The sequence below is a fragment of the Vicugna pacos genome, chromosome 14, assembly GCF_048564905.1.
Source record: "Vicugna pacos chromosome 14, VicPac4, whole genome shotgun sequence".
NCBI classification, from domain to species: domain Eukaryota; kingdom Metazoa; phylum Chordata; class Mammalia; order Artiodactyla; family Camelidae; genus Vicugna; species Vicugna pacos.
This window is the reverse complement of record NC_133000.1, coordinates 8,421,166-8,447,524: the sequence shown is the minus strand read 5'-3', so window position 1 is coordinate 8,447,524 and position 26,359 is coordinate 8,421,166. Positions and strand designations below refer to the sequence as shown.

Below are 26,359 nucleotides of genomic sequence, written 5' to 3'. Positions count from 1 at the left end.
TTCATCAATTCTCCACCTGAACATTTGCTGTTTATAAGGACCGCTCAAGCTTCCCACACCATTAAAAGATAGCTGCTGTTAGAAAGTTCTTCACAGGGAACTAAAATGTCTCTCTCTAACCTACTGACCCTAAGTCTACAGTCTCTAGAGCATTGGCTCTCATGCAAGAGCAGGTCTCCCCATTATTCTTATACAGGAAATTTAAATTATTCAAACTTAAAACTTCTTTTTTTTGCCTTAGTGGTTTTAACTGTTTTTGAGTCCTGCTTCCACTGCCCAAAATTTTAAAAACTGCTCAGAACCTGTCACAGAATTTTGGTCAAACTCTTTGTTCCATGAGCCAAATTTCTGAATAAAAAATGTTCCAAAGGACAGGACCAATGACACAATAGTACACTTGTTCAAAGAGTAATTTCTATGGTATATACCTTTGCTTCAGAACTACATAATGCACATTCCTCAGGAGTCTCAAGTGAAAACTTAACGAAAACGTGCTTATTTCTTAGTAGCCAACCTAACAACAAATCTGAATCATTGAAATAAAAGTTGAATTTCTGAAGTTTCAATGGCAATGGTACCTGCAATTTTCTCTATACCCATGCTATTATGTTTCAAAATTAATTCCTTATATTTCCTGCAAAAATAAATTTTGGTTGAGGGAAAATATGATTAAAGGTAATGACCTGCCAAGTAAAAACTTATGTACCTGTGGCCAAAAATGGTCATCTGGAGGATAGAAAACGATTTTTGCATTTTTACATATAAAGTTCCTCCAGCAGGTAAGAGAGTGGATAGAAACAAGAGGCTCAGTATTGCATATATGGGTAAGAAATTTTTAAAGTAACTTAAAATAGTGTTCCCAGACTAAAGTTTCTAGCTGTGTCCTTTCAACATACTTCAATAGTTCAGGTACAATTATTTAACTCAGAGAAAAATGATTAATAATTCGGAGGAGTTATTACAAAAAAGTACAAACAAGACATAATTAAGTAGAGTTATTTTATTTTACCTGTAGCTCTTCCAATATAAACTGAATGTAAATGCTGATACTGAGAAATATTAGGAAGAATTACTGATAGACATCAGAATATCATGCCTTCCAATCCATCCTCCATGAACTTCTTATAAAGTGCCATAAATTTGGCCACAAATGCTTCCAAGTGATAAATGGCTTTGCTACCCAGTTGTAGACGATGTTCATAGTAAGCTGCCATTTGGGCCACTTCCCCTTTCAGCTGTCCATCACAATTATGCAAAAGTTCTGAAAGAAGGCCCTGAAGAAAGATAACTAGTAATTAAAAAAGTAATCACTTATAAAACTTAGCTGAACAAGCTTTATTTCTCTCATTCAAAAAGGAAGTAAAACTTAAGTTAAATATGTTTCTTTTTAATTTTTGAAATCTTTTAATTCTTTTATATGGACCAGTAGACTGCATCCAGTATATCCCTCTTTAAAATTTAAAAATACGGTAGTTATCTATCAAATTCCAAACTCCAAGTATTTAAATGTACAAGGGTGCAAAGATATAAGTACAAAGATGCTTACTGTAGCATTATTAATTATAATAATCTGTAAACAACATAAAGTTCAACCAATAGGGGTCATATTTTTTAAAAAGCTGATAAAGCCATACCATGAAATCCCATCCATCCACTAAAAAGAATGAGGTAAATCTGTACTGTCATGAAACAAAACCTATGTCACATTGCTGTATTTAAAAAAACAGTCCAGGACACTGAAGTTCTGTGAAACTACACACACACACACACACACACACACACACACAAAGGGGCTTATTTTCATGTAACTAGAACAGAGGACTTGTAGAAATGGAAGGGTGGACCTTCACTTTTTTCTTTGTATATTTGGTATCATTTGAATTTTTTTATTTAAGTATTAACATGCAAATTTAAGAAATATAAACAAGCAAAAAATCCTGTATTCCCTAACATCTAACAATCAATCTACCTGGCTAGGGAGCTGATCAGGTTTAGACCAGACCTCAAGCTATGCCTTACAACATCATTCTAGGTGCACTGAGCCTTGCTGTCTGAAAAACTTGTTCCCTGGCTCCTTACGTGGTTCCCTTCTTTAAATCCTTCAATTCTCAATTTAAACATAACTTCCTCACAGAAGCCGTCACTGACCTTCCACAGCCCTTCCCTCCACTGTTACGATTTCACCAAGCTACTTTCTTTGTAGTACTTAGAACATTCTGAAATCCTCTTGCTTCTTGTTTCCCATTTCGCCCCACTAAAATGTAACTTCTCTGAGGGCAGGCCCTCCCTCCCATCTCCTTCAACACACCCCTAATGGTGCCTGACACACCAAAGAAGCTCAATAAATACTTTCTGAACTAAGCTGGACAGAAAAAGGTAAAATGTTTCCTAATACAGCAAAAGCCCTGAGACCACTCAAAGTCCAAATTTTATGGTAACAAACAGTTCAAGATTTGAAATCAGGTTACCTTCATTATTATTTCAGGAGGAATACAATGAGTTAGAAGCTCATAGAGTCTTCCACGAACTTCAAGGAGCCTATATAAGACAAAATAATACTTTGTGATGAAAATAAGAGATGATATTTTCCATTACCTACTGTGCTATCTTACTTTATGAATTAAATAATCCAATACAGACATTTTCTTAAGTGACTTATCATACTTAAGATACACATACGGAAGCTTTTCCTAATTTCAGTTCATTTTTCTAAAAGAAAAATTTCAGAATTCTTTTAAAGTTAGACAATACTATATTTAGGATTATTAGTTACACCAAAATACTATGAAAATACCAGATAAAAATTAAGACTTCATGAATAGTGAGGGTTGAGCCTATTCACAGCACAAATTTTATTACCATATTTTTTTATTCGTTTTTTTTGTGGGGAGGAGGTAATTAGGTTTACTTATTTTTTTTAAGAGGAGGTACTAGGGATTGAACCCAGGACCTTGTGCATGCTAAGCATGCGCTATACCACTTGAGCTATGCCCTCTGCCCCACATCACAAATATTAATATGCTTTAATGATATAGCAAGTAATGTTTATTTTGTTTTCCAGATAGATGATACCTAGGACATCTAGAAAATGGTCAAGAAAAGGATTAAACAATCACTAGTCAATCACACAAGTGAGAAAAGGGAATATAAGCATGATATATAATGTAATGTTATTGTCTCAGATGCAAAGTTAAAAAACAATATGGCAGAGAACAGCTCTCTTGTCATAGAAGGGGCAGTACAGGCAGGCACAAACCAGGCTGGCCAAGTGAATATGAACATTGTTGGAGGGCTCTTTGAGTCCTTAATTCTAGCCTCTTCAGAAACACTTTCAGGCAGAAAGATGGTGAAGGAGGGAAATAGATATGTGACATTTTAAAATAGCAAGAAAAAAAATGACAAGTTATAAATACACATAAAACAAGTACCTTTATCTTCCTGTATATACTTACCTACTCTAAAGGGAAAATACTGTTCTGAATCTTTACTAAAATATCACAGATGTTCTATATTTCAGATCAATCAAGGTAGTGATTCATTAATTTCTTAAAAGTAGAAGCTCAGACCCTCTTCCTGAGACCACAGGAGTATGAAGCTGAGCCACAACAAAAATAAAGTGGGGGGGGGGGGAGACTAGCATATTCTGAGCACCTGCTATGTGCAAGACACTTAACAATAATTTAACTCAGTCCTCAGCTTTTAGGAGGCATTATCACCTTTTTTCAGATGAAAAAATTAAGGCTCAGGTGGTTTAAGTAGCCGGATAAAGCTGACCATAGCAGAGTCATGATTTGAGCACAGATCTGTCTTACTTCAAAGTCCATACATTCCCAATGCCTGCCAAAGCATTTATTTAATCTCTTTTACCTGTACGATGCTCACTGCAGTACACTATTTATTCCTTACAACACCACTCTCTTTTACTGACAAGGGCCTGAAGTTCAGAGAGGTTAAGCTTCCAACAACACTCATGCAGTTGAAGCAACATTTTAATTTAAGTCTAACTCCAAGGTCCCTGATCCCTCTTGGACACAGTTGTCTATTCCAAAAAATAAAACCTGATTATTAAAGCATAAAAATACACACAAATGACAGATGGTATGAAATTATTTTAATAATTATGCATATAGCTTATTTCTGAGAAGTTGATTCACAATATATTTACCTATAAAACTATGCTGTAACAACACTGTGCGTATTTCATGCATGTTCACATGCTTCTCAGCTTAGTCTGAGTTCATTTCTAATATGATTTAGTTTCCAAAAAATGAATATATTCTACATTTACTATGTCTGTGTCATTATTTCTTGGGGGTTGCAAATGACAAAGACTACAAATTCTTCTGTCAGAGAAACATGGTATTTTAGAACTGGCTCTGCCTCTTACTAACTGAATGTCCCTGAAAAGGCAACAATATCCCAAAGTATCAGTTTTCTAATCTACAAAATAAAGATGGTAATAATACTTTCCTCATAGTACTGTTATATGAATTAAATCAAATAACACAGTGTAAAAATCAACATAATTGCTCACTAAATATTAGCTGTTCTTCAAATTAGAAAATTATGACTTCTAAGATATACCGAACAAGAATCAAGACTATAAATATTACAGCAAGACTAAGGAGTCAAAAATCAGAAGTAGTCATTTGGTACTATGTGGACCAACGTTCAGATGACACCAGCCATCCCAGTATCTCTGCACAGCTCCAAGGCTTTCTGGAATTGAGGGAAATTTCTTTGTATACAGCATAACAAATCAGCTCCTAAAACTGTTACTCTACATAGGGAAAGGCAGCACCTCTTCTTCAACAAGCTCATTCAGAAGCTGTAAAAACCTGCTGGAAACTGGAGGAAAGGGCAGCAGTAACTAGGAGAATTAAGTAAAGCAATAATCAACTAAAGTCTTAAAAAATACACCTAGTAATAGTCAAGTATTGCAACATCTGTACCTATATTTCTGAAGAACAGGAAAGTGGACTACGACCACAAACTTTTCTTCTTTAAAATCAGAACAGAAACAAGAAAGTCATCTTCAGTGTAGAAATACTTTACGAAAGTAAAAGGCTCCTAAAACATGCTTCGTTTGAATTTTATTTCTTTAAAGCCTGAGACTTCTTTACTTCTTGATAATGTATTACAAAAGGGAATGCACACTTTTTCCTAGACTCAAGGTTTCTTTCCTAAAGAAACCACTTACATTTGGCACTTTTCGAAAACTATTAATTTCTTCAACTGACATAACTGAATTACAGGAATTCAACTCAAACCCTGATGAAATGTCAAGTACCATTATCTATGACTATTCACCTCCACTAATCTATATGGTATCCAAAGTAGACATGTTACAATTTCCTTTGAAGAATCTCATAAAAATAAGAACTTATCATATGTATCACACAAGAGGAGAAACACTGTATATTTCTCCCACAATTATTTTCATGTAAACCAGAGAAGCTTAGGTTTCAATGGCTGCACTCAGTCTAGTCTGTTTCCTAAAATAACCGACGACCTTCTATAAAGTCCAAAGGTGGTTTCTCAGTTCTGACAGGCAAGAAAGAGTAGAGACTGTCTCAGTGAGCCTAAGGGGCCTTCACCAGGATTCCCAAAGGCAGTGAGCTTTAAGACTGTCACTCTTGATTTTCGGAGAAGAGCTGACTGCCCTTCTCAGTCCAAGTTGCCATAAGAAATCAATAAGCAGTGGCCGAAGTATCTCCAGTGCAGTCCACTGCTGAATAAGAGACCCAAGAAGCAAACGGGAGCAACTGCGCAGCAAGCACGCACAGAGCACTTCCTGAACACTGACAGCACGTACACAACACTGCTCTCAACAGAGCCTATCATCACACGTGAGCACAGGGTCTTCCAGCTCTCAAACCATCATCACACAATCTCTTCTGCTCTTATAACCAAGGTACAAGTATCCTTGGCAGGGTAATAATAGTATCTGCAACACACAAATGAAAAAGCTGAAGCTCTAAGATGAGTTACCAGCTCAAGGATACTTGCCAATTTACAGCAGGAGAAGAACGAGAAGCCTGATTCACAGCATGGGGTCTTTCTAGCAATGACATATCAATCACAAAGTTACATACTGTTACTTCCAATATTAGAAAGCTAGATACATCATGTTACGTATTAATATTAAATCATCCAAGATTCCGGGTAAAAAAATTAAAACTTCCAAAATTTAATTTATTTAAAAGTTCCACATTTACATGACAATAGCTTAATAAAAGCTGTGATATCACACACCAACTATTCTGAACTACTGAATGTCTAAAATTAAATCCTACCTTTTCTTTAAAAGTATAGTACTTAAATTTAGATTAAATTGTAATTCTAAATGGCATGGTGTTAGTATAAAACAGCTTATCTAAAGCTTAGTATCTGTACTATCTCAATGATCAAACTTCTATGGTGATCTTTCACCGTGGTTACCTTTGTGGAGTCTGCTGACTGACAATAGCATTGGCAGTCTCCCTCAGATACACCTCCCAATCTGTTTCAGGGATTTCTTGATCTTCAGTAAAAGGATATCTACATAACAAAGAGAACACAATAAACTAAATGAAAAGTAGGCTTACATCCCAAAACATTTCCTGGGGTAACTGCCCCTTCTTACTCACTGTTGCACTCTGCAGGCTTCACACATAAGCAGGGCTTTTCTGAGATTTCTGCAGGACTTCTCTGCAAGTCTACGAGCCAGCTGCGAAGGAAGATTCAGACCTTCCTTCTTACACACAGTAGATAACACATGGCAAATCTACAAATAAAACAATTAACAAATATGGGCAATCTGTCAAACAGCAAACAGACAACTTCTGTTGATATCTTCCTAGACCCGTCTCCACTTCTTTTTTTCATCACTACTCTACCTAACCACTGCTCTTTCAGCAGGAAACCAGGGGTCCAGTCTAGCTGTCAAGAAGAGGCAGGAGCTAGATGTACAACTGGAGGAAGATCTGGTTCCAACTCCAAGCCTGCCAGCCCTCTCAAGGCAGCAGCGAGTTGGAAACAAAGGGTCCCAGGTTGGTGGCAAAGACACTGCTCACAGGGCTGCCAAATAGAGCCCACAAGCTGAACTGTACACAACTCATGCACTGAGATGTGAATGATGCCCATGGGAGTGGTACAGCCTGGTGGTCTTGCTACTTTATAAACACTTTAACTGTATCACTCCCCAAATTTTTACAAGTGAAACTTATAATGAAGTCACTTTACCACTTTGCAACTAACAAAACGTTACATGTTATCCCTACTTTGCATAAAATCGCCCCAAATGTATTAACAGCAGAAAAATTGCTTATTGTGAGAAATGAATTTTTATTGATAGCTATTAAGAATGACACAGGAAAAAAATCTTGTTTAAGAATAACTTTGGTCACCTAACTAGGAACTAGATATTCCCAAGTCATCTTCTTGCAAAATCTATTTCCTGAATACTCAAGTCTCCTCCAAAGCCAATTAAGGTAGAAGCCACGAAATAACTAGCCCTTAGCTAGTTTAGTAAAATCCCTAATACCTACTTGTTTAAAGTCAAAGATGATTTAAAGAGAAGAACACTTTCTATATACTGGTATCTGGTATTCACTATGATATATACTGGTTTGTACATTTACTAATGGTTAGCATCCAGGCCTTAGCTGTTCCTGAATTACTGATACAGTTCACTATGTGTTCACAAAAACAAACATGACAGGGATGTACATACAGTACTCATGGAACCTGAACTAAATTGTTTCTGCAAAGTTTAACAACTTACATCTTCAATGCTGGGAGCAGGCACACGAACTGCCAGGCACCTACTACGAATAGGTGGTATCACTTTAGATGTAGAATTGCAGCACAAGATCAATCTGCAGGTGGACATATACTTTTCCATGGTTCTGCGCAAGGCATGTTGGGCATCTTTAGTGAGTTTGTCAACCTCCGTCAGTAACACCACTGAGTCAAGGAGGAAAAAAACAAACTTTAACTTGATAATCTATCTCTTTCTCTTCCTCCTCATGATTCAGATTGAAAGCCTAAATAATAAGCCTAATATGCTACTTTTCCCTTCGGAAAAGGGACAGCCTTCAGGACATGAGAACCCCAAAACATCCACAAGAGCACCCTGGCAGGATCACTAACCAGTTTGAGAATGGCACTCACAGGACTTAATTCGTGGACGAGAGCTAAGGAACCTGTTGCAACAAGGTCTGACAGAGCAGTAGACTGAGAAAAACAAAATGAAGCTCCCTTCCAAGATAATGCTGCACAATAAGGAGAAGTTCTGGAAACAGAACCCAAATGGAACAAAATAGGAAAAGTAAAGACAAGGAGATTAATCCCAAAATCTGACAAGGATAAGCACCAAACAAAATGATACAAAAGCAATCATTGGTATGCAGAAAATAGCAGCATTATTTTAAAAATTAGTACATAACAACCAAATGAGGTTTACTCCAAAAATGTAAAAGCAGTTTCATCAGAAGATTCAGTAATATAATACTAAGAACCAGGAAGAAAAATCATAAAACCACATTCATGGATGTAAAAGAGTATTTGAAAAAAAAATTTTTTTTAATTTACTTTGACATATAGAGACTGAGGAAAAGTTAAGAAATAGGCCAGAATATGCACAGATAATTCACAAAACAGTAAAATGAACAATGAGCAAAAGATAAAATTATCACATTCACTAAAGAAAAGGCACAATTTACTTTCTCCACTCAAACCTACAAGGATTAAAAATAATTATCCACTATTGATAAATGTTAGGGAAAAACCGGCACTCCTCAACACTGCTGGTGGTAGCACAAATCTGAATCCTCTTTCCAAAGAATAATTTGACAAAATATATCAAAAGCATCATATATTGGCATATTTATCAAAAAATCTCTTGTAAAAATGTATGTATATATATGCACATAAATAATACTGGAAATGTTAACAGTAACTGTGTCTGGATGGTGGGATTATAGCTGATTTTAATTATCTTTTGTTTGGCTAAATATTTAATAATGAAAATACTACTTTGGTTCTAAGAACCGTTATTTTTAAATCATTCAATTTCTTATTTTAAATTAAGTGTTTTTTCATCACTCATCTAGTTCTAAAATAACAAATGGGTGGCACAAATAGTTTTTTCTACTAAAATTCAATTCTGTTAGACTATAAACTCCCACAAGCACAGAGATCATGTCTCTCTTGTTCACTTTCGTATTGAAAAAATATACATATATAGCATAGTGCACAGCACAGAACAAGAGGTTAATAAATTTGCTAAATGGATGGAATTTACATTACCCACTACGTTTTTCTCTTATACCCGCTGCTTACAATTTAAGTGTCGGTCTCATAAAAATTTTTTAAAAATCTTTTTATCACATACCTTTAAAATCTTTTTGAGAGTTTGTTTCGAGTTGCTGTGATTGTGCCACTGTTTTCAACATCTCCTGAATTACCACCCGGTCACTATTTCCAGCATCACTACACAAAACAAAAATAGCGGTAAATATATACGTAAATATTTAGAGAGTATTAGGCCCTTATTCTTAGTCTGTTATTGCAAGAAAAATGTTGAAAATCTTAAGTGGTTAAAATTTTAATCAAACTTAGTAATGCCTATTACGGTCACAAAACTTTAAAAGTGAAGTGTTGAAGGGTCATTAAAACTACTAACAATATTTCAATACTGAACTACAATTTGATTAATATAACTGAAAACACCAAACATGTTCTTATATTAAGTTTACTGTTACTTAAAAAAAGCAATAGCTAACAATGAACAATTTATCAAATACTCTGACACTTCTGTACCCAAGACAGTAAGATGTTGACTTGTAGGCATTATCTGCCATTTATACCAATATCATTGCTTTAGCACTTAAGTCATGCACCTCACAAGCCAAAATTAGTCACCTAGTTAATTTAGGCTGAATGTCACTTTCAAACACCTGAAAAACAAACAGCTTAATCTCTAACTGACTATTCTTACTACAGAGGAACTCACAATGAGAAAAAGTGGGCAAAGCAATCAGCTTTAGTTTATTTTCTCAAGTAGCCATCAAGTCTTTTTTCAATTCACTATTATTAGATCGATATACCTACAGTGTTTCTTTTATGATCATTTCCTAGTCAAGAATCCAAAACATTCCGCTTTTGTCTAAGGATTTACCACTCTCTACTTTTATGATTAGACCCTTTCCCACCAATCTCATTTCTTAAGTTTTCTTTGGCATACCTAGGAAAAACAACAGTATCAGTCTGTTAGGGTTGTTTTGAGGACTAAATAAACCATGGAAAGCTTCTCACACAGTGCCTCCTACATAATACATGTTAGCTTATAACATTATTCCTCTTCTCCATTCAGTCTTGAAATGGATGTTCAATCACGTCTCTGTACCACTGCCCATAAAGCTGCCTCTTCCTGAAGATGTCCTTGATTCTGTTCTCCTTCAAGAACATATCAGACCCCAGAGAACCCTGAAGGTTTAGCCCACTTGCTCTCAATACAATTATTTCCACATCATTTACTTAAGCAGAACTTAACTGCTGTGGCATGAGTTTTCAATGTGCCGCCTACCAAGATCCTAATCTTATTATCTCATGATAGATAATACAGACAATGGCTGATGGATTATTATACCGGCTAATCAAAAAACTGAATTGAAAAAAAGAGGACCCAGTATTGCAAATTCACTTTCGGAAATATTCATTCTAGAAATTTACAAACCTTTTAGACACACTGCTAACCAGTTCTAAATGAGTCAATATAAATCAACAAAAACTTACTGACTATACAAAGTACTCTGTATAAAACACTGAGCTCTGTAGAGCAAGAAAATTTAATTATTAAAATTATTTCACAGGGGTCTCAGAGAGAAGGGAAAATGGGAAGGCTCGAGGCTCTGTTTCACACAGGGCAGCTTCACTTTTATCTATTTTATATATTGTGTTTCCACACATGATTTTTTTTCAAAAAAGCATTATACTCTTAAAAAATGAAAAAGCCTGAACAACACTATTCTAAAGATGCTTATTTCTGTGTAGTAGTAACTTACCTGGGATTAACTTCAAGATGGTAATTGCTTGCAATAGTGCTAATTTCAATTTTCTTTTTAGATGGAGTCTGTGGATGAAGAATATAGATTTTTTTAATGTTCATTAGCTATTTCTCCTCTTATTTGTATTTTATTTTTTCATTATATAAACACTTTTTGCTTACTAAAAAATAAAACTTTAGATAACTACCACTAGTGTTTCCACTTCATTAGCCATTCTTAATGTGCAAATAAACATGTTTTTATATAAATTGGGTCATATCACACATCCTGTTTTTAGTGTGATCACTTTTTTCCTTTACTTCCCAGAAATTTCTAAACCATTCCCAGTTATCGGCAGATCATCACAGTAAATAATCTGCATGTGTCCTTTCACAGTCTTTTCCATGTTAACACACAAAAACAAATATAGACTAATACGTAATTATATGGAGTGTGTCAGCATTACTTGTTAAAAATTTTCTTAAGAGGCAATTATATATACTTCTCTGTGTTGTGCTTTTCCTGCTTAACAACATGGGGCAATCCCCCTCAGACAACTGGTATAGGGTGTTAACAGTTGCCTACCAACCTATAACATAGATGTCCCAAAGCAAGTCACAGATGGGCATTCGTTTTTTGCTTTTTACCATGTCAATTCCAAAATTAACATCCTTGTATGTACATCTCATGTACTGCTTTCATTTCTATGTAGCAGATTCTCAATAAAAGATTCACTGAATTGAAAACAATATTTTTCTATAGGTGTATATATGTTTATGTGTAACCAGCCACTTTCCAAAAAAACCTCACAATTTACTTTTCAACTGGCAACAAATACTCTTTCCCAACATTCCTCATCTGTAGGTTTCATCATGCTTTCAATTTTTGCCAATATGATGACTATATAATAGACTCACAGTTTTTCCTCGACTATCACAAAGGTCAAAGATCTTTATATATTTTTATTGGCTATTTATCTTTCTTTCCTGTGACCATTTTTTATTCAGACCTGATTGTCTTTCCATTGTCATTTTGTAAAATCCTTTATCTGACACATTCCTTTAAAATATTTTACAATCTTTCATTTTTCTATAGATTTTATGTACATTATCTTATAGAAACTTTTAAAATTCATATATATACTTTTTTCTTCTATAGTTCCATGTTTTTTATTAAAAGGTGTTCCTGACTGTTCATATAGTTTCAGAAATTTTATTCTAAGAAATGTAGTGTTTCATTTTACCATTTCAGTCTGTAACTGATTAGGAGTTTATAAATTATGAGTCTCAGGTATTCAACATCTTTTTTCTTCTGGGTTGATAACTAGTTATGCTAGCACACTTCGCCAACTAATCCTTTTCCTACTGATTTGTAATAGATCTTCTATCATATTTCTGGGCTCTCTATTCAGTTCCACTGATCTACCTCTCTATCCCCATACCGTTACAATATTGTTTTGATTATAGTAGCCTTACAATATGGTTTAATATCTGGTAACACAAGTCCCCTTCACAAATCTTCTTTTTCATAATTATTTTAGCTAGCCTCAGAAATGTATCCTTCCATATGTATTTTAACATCAATTCATATAATTTTTAAAAAGTTAGATTTTAATTGGAATTTCACTAAAATTTATACTGTAACATGAGAAGAACAGGTACTTTAAAGTACTACTGAGAACATAATGCATCTTTTTCATTTGATTGGCTCTTGTTTTGTCCTTTTAGAAGATAACAGTTTTCTATCTTTCTTACTAAATTTGTCCCTGCATATTTTATAAGGATCTCCACCAAGATATACCTTCAGCATCTCAAACTCAATGTGTCTAAACACAAGCTAATCCACATGAGCCTACAAACCATTTATCTTTCTAAAGATTCTATTAATAGCATTACATACTGTCCAGTCACTCAGCATACATTTTTTTCAGTGCCTAGTATGTACAAGACAGTATGCCAGGGGCTATGAAGGATATGAAAATGATAGCAACTGTATTTATTGTGGTGACTATTCCATAATGCATAAAAATATCAAGTCACTATGCAATATACCTGAAACTATTAATATAATATTGCATATCAAGTAAAACTTTAAAATTTACCCTGTATAACTTCAAACAAATACAATGTTTTCAAAGTAAAAGATGTATAAATAATTATAACCAAGGGAAAACAAAGTAAATGCTCTCAAATGTACAAACTATGGGTTGTAAAAGGAAAAATTAATTATAATGGGGCTGGGAAGCACTTCCAAGAGGATACATTTCAGCTGGGTCTTAAACATTGTCTATAAGGAAAGAGTATGAATATGCATTGCATGGCATAAGGCTGGAAAACTCAGCCAGGCCAAGAGCCCCATGCCTCCTTTCCCAGTCAGCTAGCTGCCCAATCTTGCCCAAGTTGCCTGATTCCATGTTTAAAATTTTTCTCAAACTCATTCCCTTTCTTCCAATACCCACTATTGCTCACAGAAAAATGAACTTCAGAAACTTGAGTTCTAGTTCCAGCTGAAATGCTGATTTGAATCTAAAATGAATCTCACTATCTATATTTTACCTAAAATCTCTTGTTCATATTTCCTCTCTAAAATAACTGACTTTGGTCTGGTTATAATAGTTATGTCTATAAATCAGCAGCTCTCAATCCTATACACCAGGATTACCTGTGAAACTTTACTTAAATCACACACTGGGCAGCAATGAGACCTATATGATGAGGATCAAAAATCCCTGCAATCAATATTTGGAGAGCCTCAAAGTGAAATGCTTACTGTGATGGTCTGATGCTCAATTCTCAACTTTTCCACGCCAACACCGTAAAGTTCACGTAGAATACACATAATTCTTGTCTTTTTTCCAGCACCTGATGGTCCATACACTAGCAGATGAGGAAAGTCACCACATTGCACCTGGGAAAAAAAGAACGAGGCATATTCCTTAGCCAAACAACTGCTCCAGGCAGAAGTAAACTACCTTTTAAGTATCAAGTATTTTGTGTCTCTACCTATGAAGCTTCAAATGTATATATGTATGTATGTGTGTGTGTTGTGTGTTTATGAATGTATACAGAGACAGATTTTTTTATTAACTCTGAAATGTTGACTATTCCCCTGGAACTAATGTCATGTAACTTATATACCTAGCACAGTACATACAAGATAAAACACTATATGCTAGAAAGCAAGAAATCTCAAAATCGGCTGACTGTTAGAAAATTTTAGAGACCTTTTTAAAATAAAAGACTGATTACTGGACCCCATCCACAAAATTATAATTCAGTAACTGAGACTGATGCCTGTCTTAGTTTGGGCTTCTACAAACTTTGATAAGAAATGAGTGCATTTGGTTTTATTTGGGAGGTAAAGGAAAATTTTGCAGGGGAGCAGGAAAGTAAAAAGGGGGAAAAAGGTAGCCAACAAGAGTATTATCAACTTAAATACCACTCTGGCATCTGGGGCTTGATCTTGTTGGAGTAATTTTGAAGCCAGTATAAAAATATACCACAGTATTAACCCATCCAAGCAGTGGGGAAGCTAGCATATGATACTGTCTCTCATCAATCTTTTGTCTGCTTGGGAAAGTGAATAGCAGGAAGGGGAGGGCATTAGTTCCCAGGCATTTCAAGTCTGCTTAGAGGTGTAAGAGAAAGCCTTCAGGAACCAATGCAAGAGGTGGGAGTCAGTCTGCGTACACTTACAAGTTTAGAGCAAGGGGATGGAGTAGGATACTGACAGTGCTGCGTTACAGAACAAAGATTGTGTATTTTCAAAAAGGTTCCCAGATGATCCTGATCAGTCAATCAGGTCTGGGGATCAATACTATGAAGGCTATAAAGATGAAAAGAACACAGACCTTAGCCTCAGGTGCACAAAATCTTGTGGGGCAAAAGTTTAATAAATAACCATTAGAGAAAAAATGAAGATAAGTATCTTAATGGAAGTACGTATTACAGTGAATTTTTATATTTTGTAAACACATCTATCTCTGGTACTGAAAAAAAATCTCAAGGAAAGGACTATTCACCTAATACAGTGCATGGAAAAGAGTAGGTGTTCCACAAATCCAGCCTTCATTTTTTAAAGATTTAATCTCATCAAAAATAAAGGTTATGTTGCAAATGTTTCACAATTTTATTAAGCTGTACATTCAACAGTAAACATGTGAACATCTTTGAAAAGCAAATCTAGTAACACAAGACTAATATGTTACATTTCTGTCCAAATATTTATTCCAAATTCTATATAATAAAAAACTGGCATAGAAAATAAAATATATCCTATAGTTAAGAAAATCAAAGTCAAAGCTATTGTAAGAAAATTTAATTTGTCTATAAATTAAGTATACAGCCTATAGTAGATTTATTTAAAATTAGTATAGACAGACATAGAAAACAAACTTGTGGAGGAGAGCAGAGGCAGCGGGGGAAGATGTAGGCAGCAGTTCCGCAGCAGGCCTGGACCATGGAGCAGCTGCGCAGCGAGCAGCTACCCCAGAAGGACATTCTCAAGTTTCTGCAGGATTCTGGTTCAAATTTGTTTCTTGCAGAACATAAATTACTAGGAAACATTAAAAATGTGGCCAAGACAGCTAACAAGGACCATTTGGTTACAGCCTATAACCAACTTTTTGAAAGTAAGCGTTTCAAGGGTACTGAAAGTATAAAAAGTGTCTGAGCAGGTGAAAAATGTGAAGCTTAATGAAGATAAACCCAAAGAAACCAAGTCTAAAGAGACTCTGGATGAGGGTTCACCAAAAAAGGACATAAAATCAAATTTCCTAAAAAGGGAGACGTTGTTCACTGCTGGTATACAGAAACACTACAGGACGGGACTGTTCGTGATACTAATATTCAAACCAGTTCAAAGAAGAAAAATGCCACGCCTTTGAGTTTTAAGGCTGGAATAGGCAAAGCTATCAGCGGATGGGATGAAGCACTCCTGACTATGAATAAAGGAGAAAAGACTCGACTGGAGATTGAGCCAGAATGGGCTTATGGAAATAAAGGACAGCCTGATGCCAAAATTCCACAAAATGCAAAATTTATTTTTGAAGTGGAATTAGTGGATATTGACTGAAATAGTAATGCTTCAGATCTAAAGACACCAGCAACAATAAAACATAGCCTTGAAGGAAATGTATGTATCTAATTAGAGCTGGTTACTCTTAAAGGGAAGAGTCAACTGGAAAATTCAGTAAGTTAGAACTTGTTTACTTGATCCCCAACTTTTAAGAAATGTAATGTGTTAATAAATCCCTGCAGTTTAAAATATTTTACTACAGCTGTGTAAAATATTGGCTAAAGAGAACTGATTTTCCTTTTACCTCATGTTGTAAACTAAAAGGCTCAATAAAAATGTATCCAATGTCAAAAAAGAAGAAAAAGGAGACAAACTTACGGTTACCAAAAGGGAAATGGGAAAGGATAAAATAAGTATAGATGGAATACCAATAATTAAAGAACAGAACTTTAAAAAAAACTTTCACTCTCATAATACTACAAACTTTTCTATTGTCTTTCATATATAAGGATAGAATTCCTTTATTTATTATTTCTTATTTTAAAAAAATACTTTACAAATAGTACATGTAATTCTGAAAAAGATGGGGATGGGAAGACCAGAGTGCTGAGCAAAAACACTTTCATCAGCACATGGAACTTTAGGCCCTTAAAAGGAGTAGATAAAAGGTTTCTGCAGACGCTAGACTTTTCTACTCAAGGCTCCTCTTCACCCTCCATTCTCTACAAAATTCAGTTTGCTTTTCACTAAGCACTGACATTAGACACATTTATCAACTACAACATAAAAACAGGCGTCAGGGCAGGGAAAAGAAAAATCTTCTATTAAGGAAATTAAACTCAAGGACAACCTAATACCACCGAATTTTATAATTATAAATGACTTTAGGAATTAACAGACCCAATACCTTCTTTTTTGTAAATGAAGACAATGACATTCAGGAATTTTAAGTAAGCCTATTAAAAAGTAAATCGGATGATGTCACTTCTCTGCTCAAAACCTCCAATGGCTTTCCACCTCTGTAAGAATTTACTGTATCTGCACCTCCCCCCAGTATACTCCCCCATTTCCTACTACTCTTCTAGCCGGCCAACAATTACCCAGCGGCACTGGCCTTCCTGAGTAACAGGCTGTGCACACTCCTGCCTCAGGGATTTTGCACTTGCTGTTCCCTCTCCCTGCTCCACTCTTCCCCCAGAGTTCTGTATTGAGGGCTTTCCCACTTCCTGCAAGCCTTGGCTCAGATGACGACCCTCGGGGAGAATTTTTTTGTTTACAAGCATAGCCCCCGCCCCGACACTCTTTCCCCCTTCCCTGTTTTACTTTTCTCCACTGCATTCACCGCCTTCTGAAGCAAGGGCGACGCTCCACTCCTGAGGGGCGCGAAACCCCCGAGCCGCCGGCCTCTCTTCCGCCGGCTTTCCCCGCCGCGTCCCGCCAACTCACCAGGTTGCGCAGCTGAGCCGCCTGCTCCTTATGATAATCAAGCTGTCCCAAGGAGCAGGGCCGATATTTGTCCACCCAGAGGCTCATGCCAGCCCTGTTCACAGGGTCCGACACTTGAACGACCCGCGAGCCCGCGCGCGTCCTCCGGCCCGATGCAGAGACCAGTTTTCCCGCGGGCGGCAAATCTCGCGATGTCTCGGCGAGATCGCGTAAGCGTTTTAGGGACGGAAAGGCTACGGAAACCCAATGCGGACAGAATTAGCCGCGGCATCGGTAGTACCTGTTCAATAATGTTTATTGTTTTATTTACTCATTTTTCTCTTTGTTCTCACCCTCCATCATAGTCCAGGAATTATTAGGCAAAATTGAAAATTTGGCTCTGATATTCTAGGCGTCAAATCTGGATATTTAAAAAAAGTCACCCTCCTGAATTCATTTCGTTCTTTCCTTCATTAATTCATCCATTCGTTCGTTCTACAGAAGCCTACAAAATATTTACTATATGGATATCCGCTCTTGCACTAGAATATATCTAGCTTGGGGATTTTTTTCACTTGATAGGCACCCAAAGAAGCTTTATTGAGTAAATTGCTGAAGTTAAGATCTAATCTTCACTCTTTCCTTTCCTCCATTCCACAAGATTCTTACTGAATTGAAAGCAAAGGAAGCTAAAGATCGTGAAAAACTATAGAGATGGGGCCCCTCAAACTGCACCTCTCAAATGCACTTTTCTAGGTGTACATAACACTATTTCCTTATTTAACTTGTGCTTTTATTTGACATATTGTCCAGAACACTAAATATTGTTACAGGACTGGAATTTATTTCCAAATATATTTAATAACCTTCCCTCAAGGTGCCCACTCATTCACTTATTACACAAGAATTTATTATACTCCCATGAATCATCATATTAACTGAATTATTCCTGTGGGCAAGAAATTACTGGGCACAGTTAATAATACCGCTGAGTATAAGATACAACCCCTGTTCTAAAGAAACTTTCTGAAATGGTCTGGGAGACTCTCACCTCAAGGCCTTTGCACTTACTATTTCCTCTTCCTGAACCACTATTGTCCAAGTGTCAACAGAGCTGGGTCCCTCACTTCCTTCAAGGTGTTTGCTCTGAGTCATCTCCTCAGCTGAGGCTTCCCTGACCATCCTGTTTAATACTGCAACACTCTCCACAATTGCTATGCTCCTCCCCTGCTGAATTAGAATGTTTGAAATTAGAAGGTAAAGGAAATCATAAGCAAGGTTATTGAAGTGTCATCTATGTGGATATGAGAATCATGAAAAATAACAATGGAAATTATTACTGACAGGTGTAATTACAGGTGCCAAAACAATCAGTGATTTTACGTGAGTGACAGTAAGCATGGCAGACAACTGCAACAAGGAGGGGTAGTAGAAAGTGGAGTCTGAAGACGTGTTTCAAAGTTGCCAGTTTCCAAAGAAGGAGAAATGGTGTGGAGGGGACAGCAGTGCACAGGAAAGACACTTATCTGAAGTTCCCAGATTTCACAAATGAAAATACAGAAGGCCCAGTTAAATTTGAATTTCAGATAACTTTTTAGTGTAATTATGCCCATGCAATATTTGCAGTAATATTGCATGGGCATACTTATACAAAAATACTCACTGTTTACCTGAAATTAAAATCTAATTGGTCTTCTGTATTTTATCTGGCAATCCCACTCCAGATGCTTGAATATATAGGATGTTAGAGATGGCTGCAGAGGAAGTAGGATCCTCAGAGGAGAGCCAGAATATAAAGAAGTATTCGGAGAAAAAGGTATGAATATATAACAGTGGCCAGCAAAACACAGTGCCAATCATTTAATGACTCAGGTTCCTCAGTTCAAAACAGGGTTAATGAAACCTGATTTGCCTGGCTTACTTGGAGATTAAAGGAGATAATGTAAACACCTAACATATAGAAGGCACGCAATAAATAGTGGTTACATTTTGTTGAGAAAAGACATTCACAGTGATGCAGGATGAGGGGCATAATACAGAAATAGTAAGAACACATGAAGGTTAAATCTGCACTGAAGTCATCTGAACAAAAATGATGTATCTTCCATCTTGTACCTGTAACTGAGGACTAGGAAGAACCAACCAAACTGTCCAAAAGTCCTGGGCTCTTCTGCTCCAACCCTTGGCAGTTCATCCCAATGCACCCCTCTGAGGCAAACTTATAATCAGTCCTTGCTAGAATCAGGAGTAAGGTCCTTCTCAAGACTGGATCTAATTTTGGTTCTTTAAAGAGAAGTACTGAGGCAGAGATTTCATGATCTCAAAAGGCTAAGAGATTACTTAAGGATATATGTGTAGTTTTACTTCTTTATTCTCTATTCAAAACAATATTAAAAAGAAATACAACTTTGGCTTCACTCCCATGCTTGTGCATTTTTTTTTTCATATGCCTGAGCAGATCTGGACCTTCCTTCTCAGAGGGCATGCCCAGAAAATTTTGCTGGTACCCTAGCCTCTATTTAAAACTGAGTAAGTGTTCTGGCCCTTTTTCTTATCATTTGTTCTCTGATTGGCAGTGATCAATTATAATTGGTAATTACAACTCTAATATAGCATTCCTTATCATCCCTCATTTGAAGCAGGATCAATAGGCAGATCCTTCTCTGTGCTTTAGAAATAAAATTAAGTGGTAAGCTGGAGAAAATCTTGAACAGTGATTTCTCCCAGGCTCCCATCCCTGTTGGTTGAGGGTCTCTTCCCAGAGGATGGTAATGCCCACTGCACACACACACAGAGTTCTATACTGGGCCTGTGTGCTAAGCAGGATGCCGCCAGTGCCCATGCTGTCAAAGCACAAGAATCCTACCATTGTTTCTTATCTATTATCTATTTCCTTATCTCCTTATCCATTTATTATCTTATTCTCCAGGAAAATAGGTAATAGTTGGTTTGTACTTTCCATATTAAATTTGCACACACTCTTAAAATTATCCTAGGATATTAAATTGAATTTTTATAAGGATAATTATAATAGAAATAATAGCCATGATATATCAGAGACATTGAATCAAAAAAGGCAAAGTGGCACCTCCTTAAACGTGCCTGGAGTTTTCAAGCTGAGTGGGGAGGCAGCCGGTTCTTTGGCTGGTGCCCCTTGGCCCCAGTAGTGTTGACACTGTGCATTGCTTCAAAAAGGAAATCCAAGAATTCAAGCGCTGTGCGTCCACTCTATGGTGAGGGACGCTGCAGCCAATTGTCACCAGTCAAGAGTATGTGCTAACTGAATGACCTCCATCACTAGAGTAAATTTTGTTCTGATTTTATTTTATTTTTAATATGAAGATTGTTTTCCTTCTAAATCCATATTTCTTTTCTTATGGTAAATCTATCGATTATTTGAAAACAGGAGTGTCTCTGAAATAATGTATTTTGAAAAAGAAGGCAAAGTACAGCTGTGGTGCACTACAGCGTGGGGGGGGGTTGGTTATGTGAGGCACTTTTGCTCATGACCTACATATCCTAGATAGGTTTCTGAGGGTGTTGGGTGTGAACTGGCATGGCTGCTGTCTCTGGCTCTGATGAGTGTCTCAGGATGGCAGCTGTTGACAGTGGACAATGGAAAAGTGGACGCTGTGAATCAGAGAACATGCCAGCACGAAGGGTCTTCCTCCACTGCTCTCTGAGCCATAGGTCCAAGCAACACCACCCATCCAAACAGGAGCCAGAACGCAAGATTCAGATCTGTGCCTGGGAGACAGGGACGGAAGGTAGGAGCAGCAGACACCATGGGTGTGTTCAAATTCAGTCTGACAAGAGTTGTCATTTATGTTGTTATACTTGTATACATCCAGAAACCACAATCCAGATCAAGATACAGAACAATTTCACCACTCTAGAAGGCTCTCTCATGCTCCTTCCCATTCAGTACATCCCCTGGAGTAGCCACTATTCTAAATTCTACCATTGTATATTATCTTCCCTGTTCTTAATCTGCATGTCAATGAAATCATATAGCATATTCTCTTTTGTATCAGACTTCTTTTACTCATAATATATCTGTGAAATTCATCCATTTGTTATATGTAGCATTCATGGGAAGGAATGTCACCAGTGCAGTGCCACATAGCCTTTGGCTTGGTGTAATGGTGAAATTCTTAATAATTTCTTAACAAGGAACCTGCATTTTCATTTTGTCCTGGGCCCTGTAAATTATGTAGCCAGTCCTGATCAATGTATCTTAATTTATTTATCCATTGTTTTGTTGTTGGACATTTGGGCTGTTTCCATATCTTGGTTAGGAAAAATAATACTGCTGAACATTCTTGTACATATATGGGATACGTACTAATTTCCATTGGATACATGCAACTAAGAATGAAATTCCTGAGTGATAAGGGTAGGCTGGCTTATATTCAGTTGCAGTAGATACTAAACAAGAGTTTTCAAAAATATTTGTACCAATTTACACATTCGTCAGCAAAGAATAAAAGTTACGAATTTCATATCTTTCACAGCAAACCTCTTTTGTATTGTGGTAAAATATATTTAACATAAAATTTACCATTTGACCCATTTTAAAGTGTACAGTTCAGTAGCATTAAGAACATTCATCAACACCATCCATCTCCAGAACCTTTCTTCATCCCAAACTGGAACTCTGCACCTATTAAAAGTAACTCCCAGTGCTTCTACTTTCTGTTCTCTATAAATTTGACTAATTTAGGTGCCTTTTATAAGTGGAACCATATAATATTTATCTTTTTGTGTCTGGTTAATTCATTTACTACAATGCCTTTAAAGTTCATCAATGTTGTAACACATATCAGAACTCTGGGGAGTGGGTATAGCTCAGTGGTAGCATACATGCCTAGCATGCATGAGGTCCTGGGTTCAATCCCGAGTACCTCCATTAAAAAAACACTTCATTTCCTTTAAGGCTGAATAATATTCCATTGTAGGTATATACCATAGTTTGTTTATCCACTAGCCATCAATAGACATTTGGGTTGTTTTCATCTTTTGGCTTCTGTTAATAATGCTGCTGTAAACATTAGTGTGTAAATATCTATTCAAGCTTCTGATTCCAATTCTTTGGGGTATCAACCCAGAGGTGGAATTGCTGTAGTATACGGTAGTTCTATGTTCAATCTTCTACATAATCACCATCGTGTTTTTCATGACAGCGGCACCATTTTACATTTCCACCAGCAATGCACAAAGGTTACAATGCCTCCACGTCCTCATCAACCAGCAAGCTTTTTTAATTTTAGCCATTCTAGTAGGTTTATGCTTTTAATTATCCTGATGGTTAATGGTGTTGAGCATTTTATCATGTGGCTACTGGAGATCAGAATATTCTTTTGTAAAGGGCTATTCAAGGAATTTTTTGCTATTTTTTTTTTACTAGATTGGCTCCTCTTATTGACTTCTTTCTTTTCAAACACTGTATTGTAAATATCTATTTTCTATGTGTGACTTGGCTTTGAACTCCCTTAATGATTTCTTTTGATGAATATTCTTAATTTTACTGTAGTTTACTGCATAGTGTTTTAAAAAGAAGTTTGCCTACTCCAAAGTCATGAAGATGTTCTCCTGTGGGGTGTTTTTTTTTTTAAACTTTGTTTTATTCTCACATTAGATTTTAAATCCACTGGAATTGATTTTTTGTATTTTAAGTGGCATGAGTCAAGATCTTTTTTTCCATTTGAATATTTAGTTAGCACTATTTATTGAAAAGGCCTTTCTCCACTGTGCTCCAGGATAACCCTGTCATAAACCAGGTGACCAGAAACATGGGATTAGTTTCTGAATCCCCTGTTCTTTTCCATCGGTCTATGTGTCTATCCAGGCACAGATACCACACCGTCCTGATCATTGCAGCTTTATAAGACTTCTTGATTTCCGGCAGTTTGTCTTTTTTCCCTTCTTATTCAACGTTGCATTTGCCAGTCTTTGTCCTCTGCATTTTCATGTAAATGTTAGAATCAGACTGTCAATTTTGAAAAAATCTTGGCTAAGATTCTGTTTGGGATTGCTAGTTATAAGTATTTAAGCTCATATTTGAATTCTGTGGATTTCATCTTATTGGTCTTGGAAATCATAAAATATAACTTGTTCCACTTGAGCACATTACAAATCTATCACTCATTTTACTCAATGCTTTATATGTGTAGCTGTAATTTCAAAAGCAAAAAAACACTTTTTTCTGCATGATTTAACTGTGTTATATATGTAACACATCTTCAACTGCCCTTGCTACCTTCTTGAAAAGTAATATATTAAGACTAAAAATAGCCAGTCAAAGATGTTAAAAGGGAGAATTTATTTTACACAAAATGGCATAAAAAACCGATTATAACTTTAAAAACACAAAATGTGATTAAATATCTGGGAAAAAAAGAAGACAGTGCCTTTATTTCTTTGAGGCTCTGTTGCTCTTGTCACTGACAATACTTCATCTTGATGTTCTAAAAATGATTAATCTGTGGCCTCTGAAAGAGAGATCTAGAAACAGGCGATCCCACAATAAAAGAGAGCAAGAGGGCATTCTAGGCAACAGTGCAGGACAGTCCCGGGTAACAGTGACAGAGCAAGCTTGCAAAATGACCTGTTCATGCTGGAGCAGGAGGAGGACCATCTCCAGAAGACGAAACTAGTATCTGATGTGTTCATACATACTGAGTTGAGATTTACACACATGCAAGAGCGTCTGGGCATAAATGAGCAGTAGGTACATTAAAAACTAACCAAAGAGAAAACAAGATAATTACTAAGAGCTGCAAACATAAAAATTATATACAAGGAATGTATAGAACATAAGACAGAAAATGTTATAACATTATATCATGTGACTCAACTGTACATAATAATTACATATTCAAAATAATATAAACACCATATATTTACCTAACCAGAAATTATTACATAAATGCACTGGGAAGATGACAAGAGGAAAAGTGTGTTTACGTGTGAGAGGTCAGTGATGTAAGAGGAATATGACTTCATTTTCCCATAGTAGACAAGCAATAGTCAAAGTTTCAATATCAAGAAAAATAAGTATTAGTATTTTATCAACAAATATGGAGTTAATACCAACACACACACACACACACACACACACACAAATAGTTGAAAGTGTTTTCTCCAGGAAGGAGAAATGAAATGGTAGGGCAGAGGCTGGGGACAAGGCTGCTATTTTTCATAAAAAGCTCTGTGGAACCTTTGACATTTTTCAGGATGTAATTTGATAAAAGTAAAAATTAAGTAAACAACACAGTGATTAATACAAAGTGAACCCAAAGAACATACTGGCCTCTACTGCTACACAAATTGAAGTTAATTATTTTGCTAATAGCTTTAAATGGGATTTCTAGGGAGACCCACCAAATCAGCAAGGTCGAGACAGGTTTCTTTGGAAGAGTAACCCTCAGAATAAAGCTGGGGCAGTGGAATCAGCCAGAGAAGGAGAGTGTAATTTAGGATAAAGGACCAAAATTTGCACGCACCCTGAATAGGGAAGCTTCTGAGCTCATACTGAAAGCTGTGTTGTCCTGAGAGGAGTAAACAGGGAGGAGAAAGGCAGGAGAGGAGGCCGGACAGGCCATTGAAGAGACTGCGCTAGGTGGTCCTCCAGGGTTTTCGGAAGGACTTTTTGGTCTGTCTCCTGAATTTCCTCTAGTTACCTCACAGGTAACATTACAGGATTAAGCTGGTTCTTCTCAACTCCAACGTCCTATGATTCAATTCCAGCTCTAAATGTTTGACACAATGTTTTACTTATTCATTCTTGGTGGAAGTTGAATAACTATATTCCTATCTTTGGGTTTAAAAGAAAAATCTATTTCCAGATGGTCTAAAGTTTTATATTCCTTGAGACTTGCGCATTGCTCTCTGTGAGCTGGTATCAGTGTGCTCTGTGTAATTAACAAAAACAGGGAGATAGGAAGAGGAGAGTTTAAATGGTTCAAAAGCATGAAATGTAAACCTAAATGCAGCTATTTTGACTTCAAGAATTACAAAGAGTTTAGAGAGATCATTCATCCATTGACTTATTTATTCTGTACTTAAGATTTCTACCTTTTAATCAGAATTTAAAGCATCATCATTAAAATGTCAAAGACATTAAAGATGAAGATATACTTTTTTCATTTTGTACATTATTGACTAAATAAGACAGAAAAACCCTGACATAGTACATGTAGAAAGATAAACACATTTATAGTAAATTAACAATTATTTCTTTGTTTCAATACTTCTTATCCAACTTCATAAAAGAAAACCCAACAAAGATGAGGTACAGAAAGGAATCTCAGCAAACCAAAAAGCTTTTTTCCCTGTCTTGTAGTTTAGTTGCTGTACATAAAATCCATTAAAATAAATGTATTTGTTTTGAAGTGGCATTAGTACTAACAATTCTCATTTTTCCTCTTGAATGAAGATCTAAGTGATAGAGTTAGAAATTTTTTTCTTCTGTATTTTTTTTATCACTACGGCTTCCCTCCCAACACCCATTCGTCTTCACAGGAGCTACAAAGCAAAATGCCAGCAGGAGCCGTGTAGGCAAGTGCAGGATCTAAGCTTTGGGAGAATAAAACAGAAAGAGAAGGCAGGAACTTTCTTTCCACCAAAAGAGGGTGGCAGCCTTCCGCTTCACTTGATCACCCACAAGTGGGATCCTGGACCACCCGTGATAGAACTTCATGTGTTTTGAGAGAAGTCCCAGTCCAGATTATTTCCTTCCTTCCTTCCTTCCTTCCTTCCTTCCTTCCTTCCTTCCTTCCTTCCTTCCTTTCTTTTTCTTCCTTCCTTCCTTCCTTCCTTCCTTTTCTTTCTTTCTTTCTTTTTTTTTTTTTTGTAAAATCTGCTGAGAAAAACAAGGACATTGTTTG

General features: G+C 36.3%; 1 protein-coding gene and 1 pseudogene across 1 annotated transcript; one reads left to right on the top strand and one right to left on the bottom strand.

Moving 5' to 3' along the window:
• Positions 1 to 985: 985 nt before the first annotated feature.
• On the bottom strand, positions 986 to 17,687 carry RFC3 (replication factor C subunit 3). Its single transcript, XM_006208966.3, has 9 exons — positions 17,493 to 17,687; positions 13,800 to 13,937; positions 11,049 to 11,116; positions 9,377 to 9,474; positions 7,766 to 7,947; positions 6,630 to 6,766; positions 6,442 to 6,540; positions 2,469 to 2,538; positions 986 to 1,274 (listed from the first exon to the last, which is right to left on the bottom strand). The coding sequence occupies exons 1-9, from the start codon at positions 17,577 to 17,579 to the stop codon at positions 1,083 to 1,085; spliced, it is 1,071 nt and encodes a 356-aa protein (XP_006209028.1). The 5' UTR covers positions 17,580 to 17,687; the 3' UTR covers positions 986 to 1,082.
• On the top strand, positions 15,456 to 16,155 carry LOC102541140 (peptidyl-prolyl cis-trans isomerase FKBP3 pseudogene; annotated as a pseudogene).
• Positions 17,688 to 26,359: the final 8,672 nt, after the last annotated feature.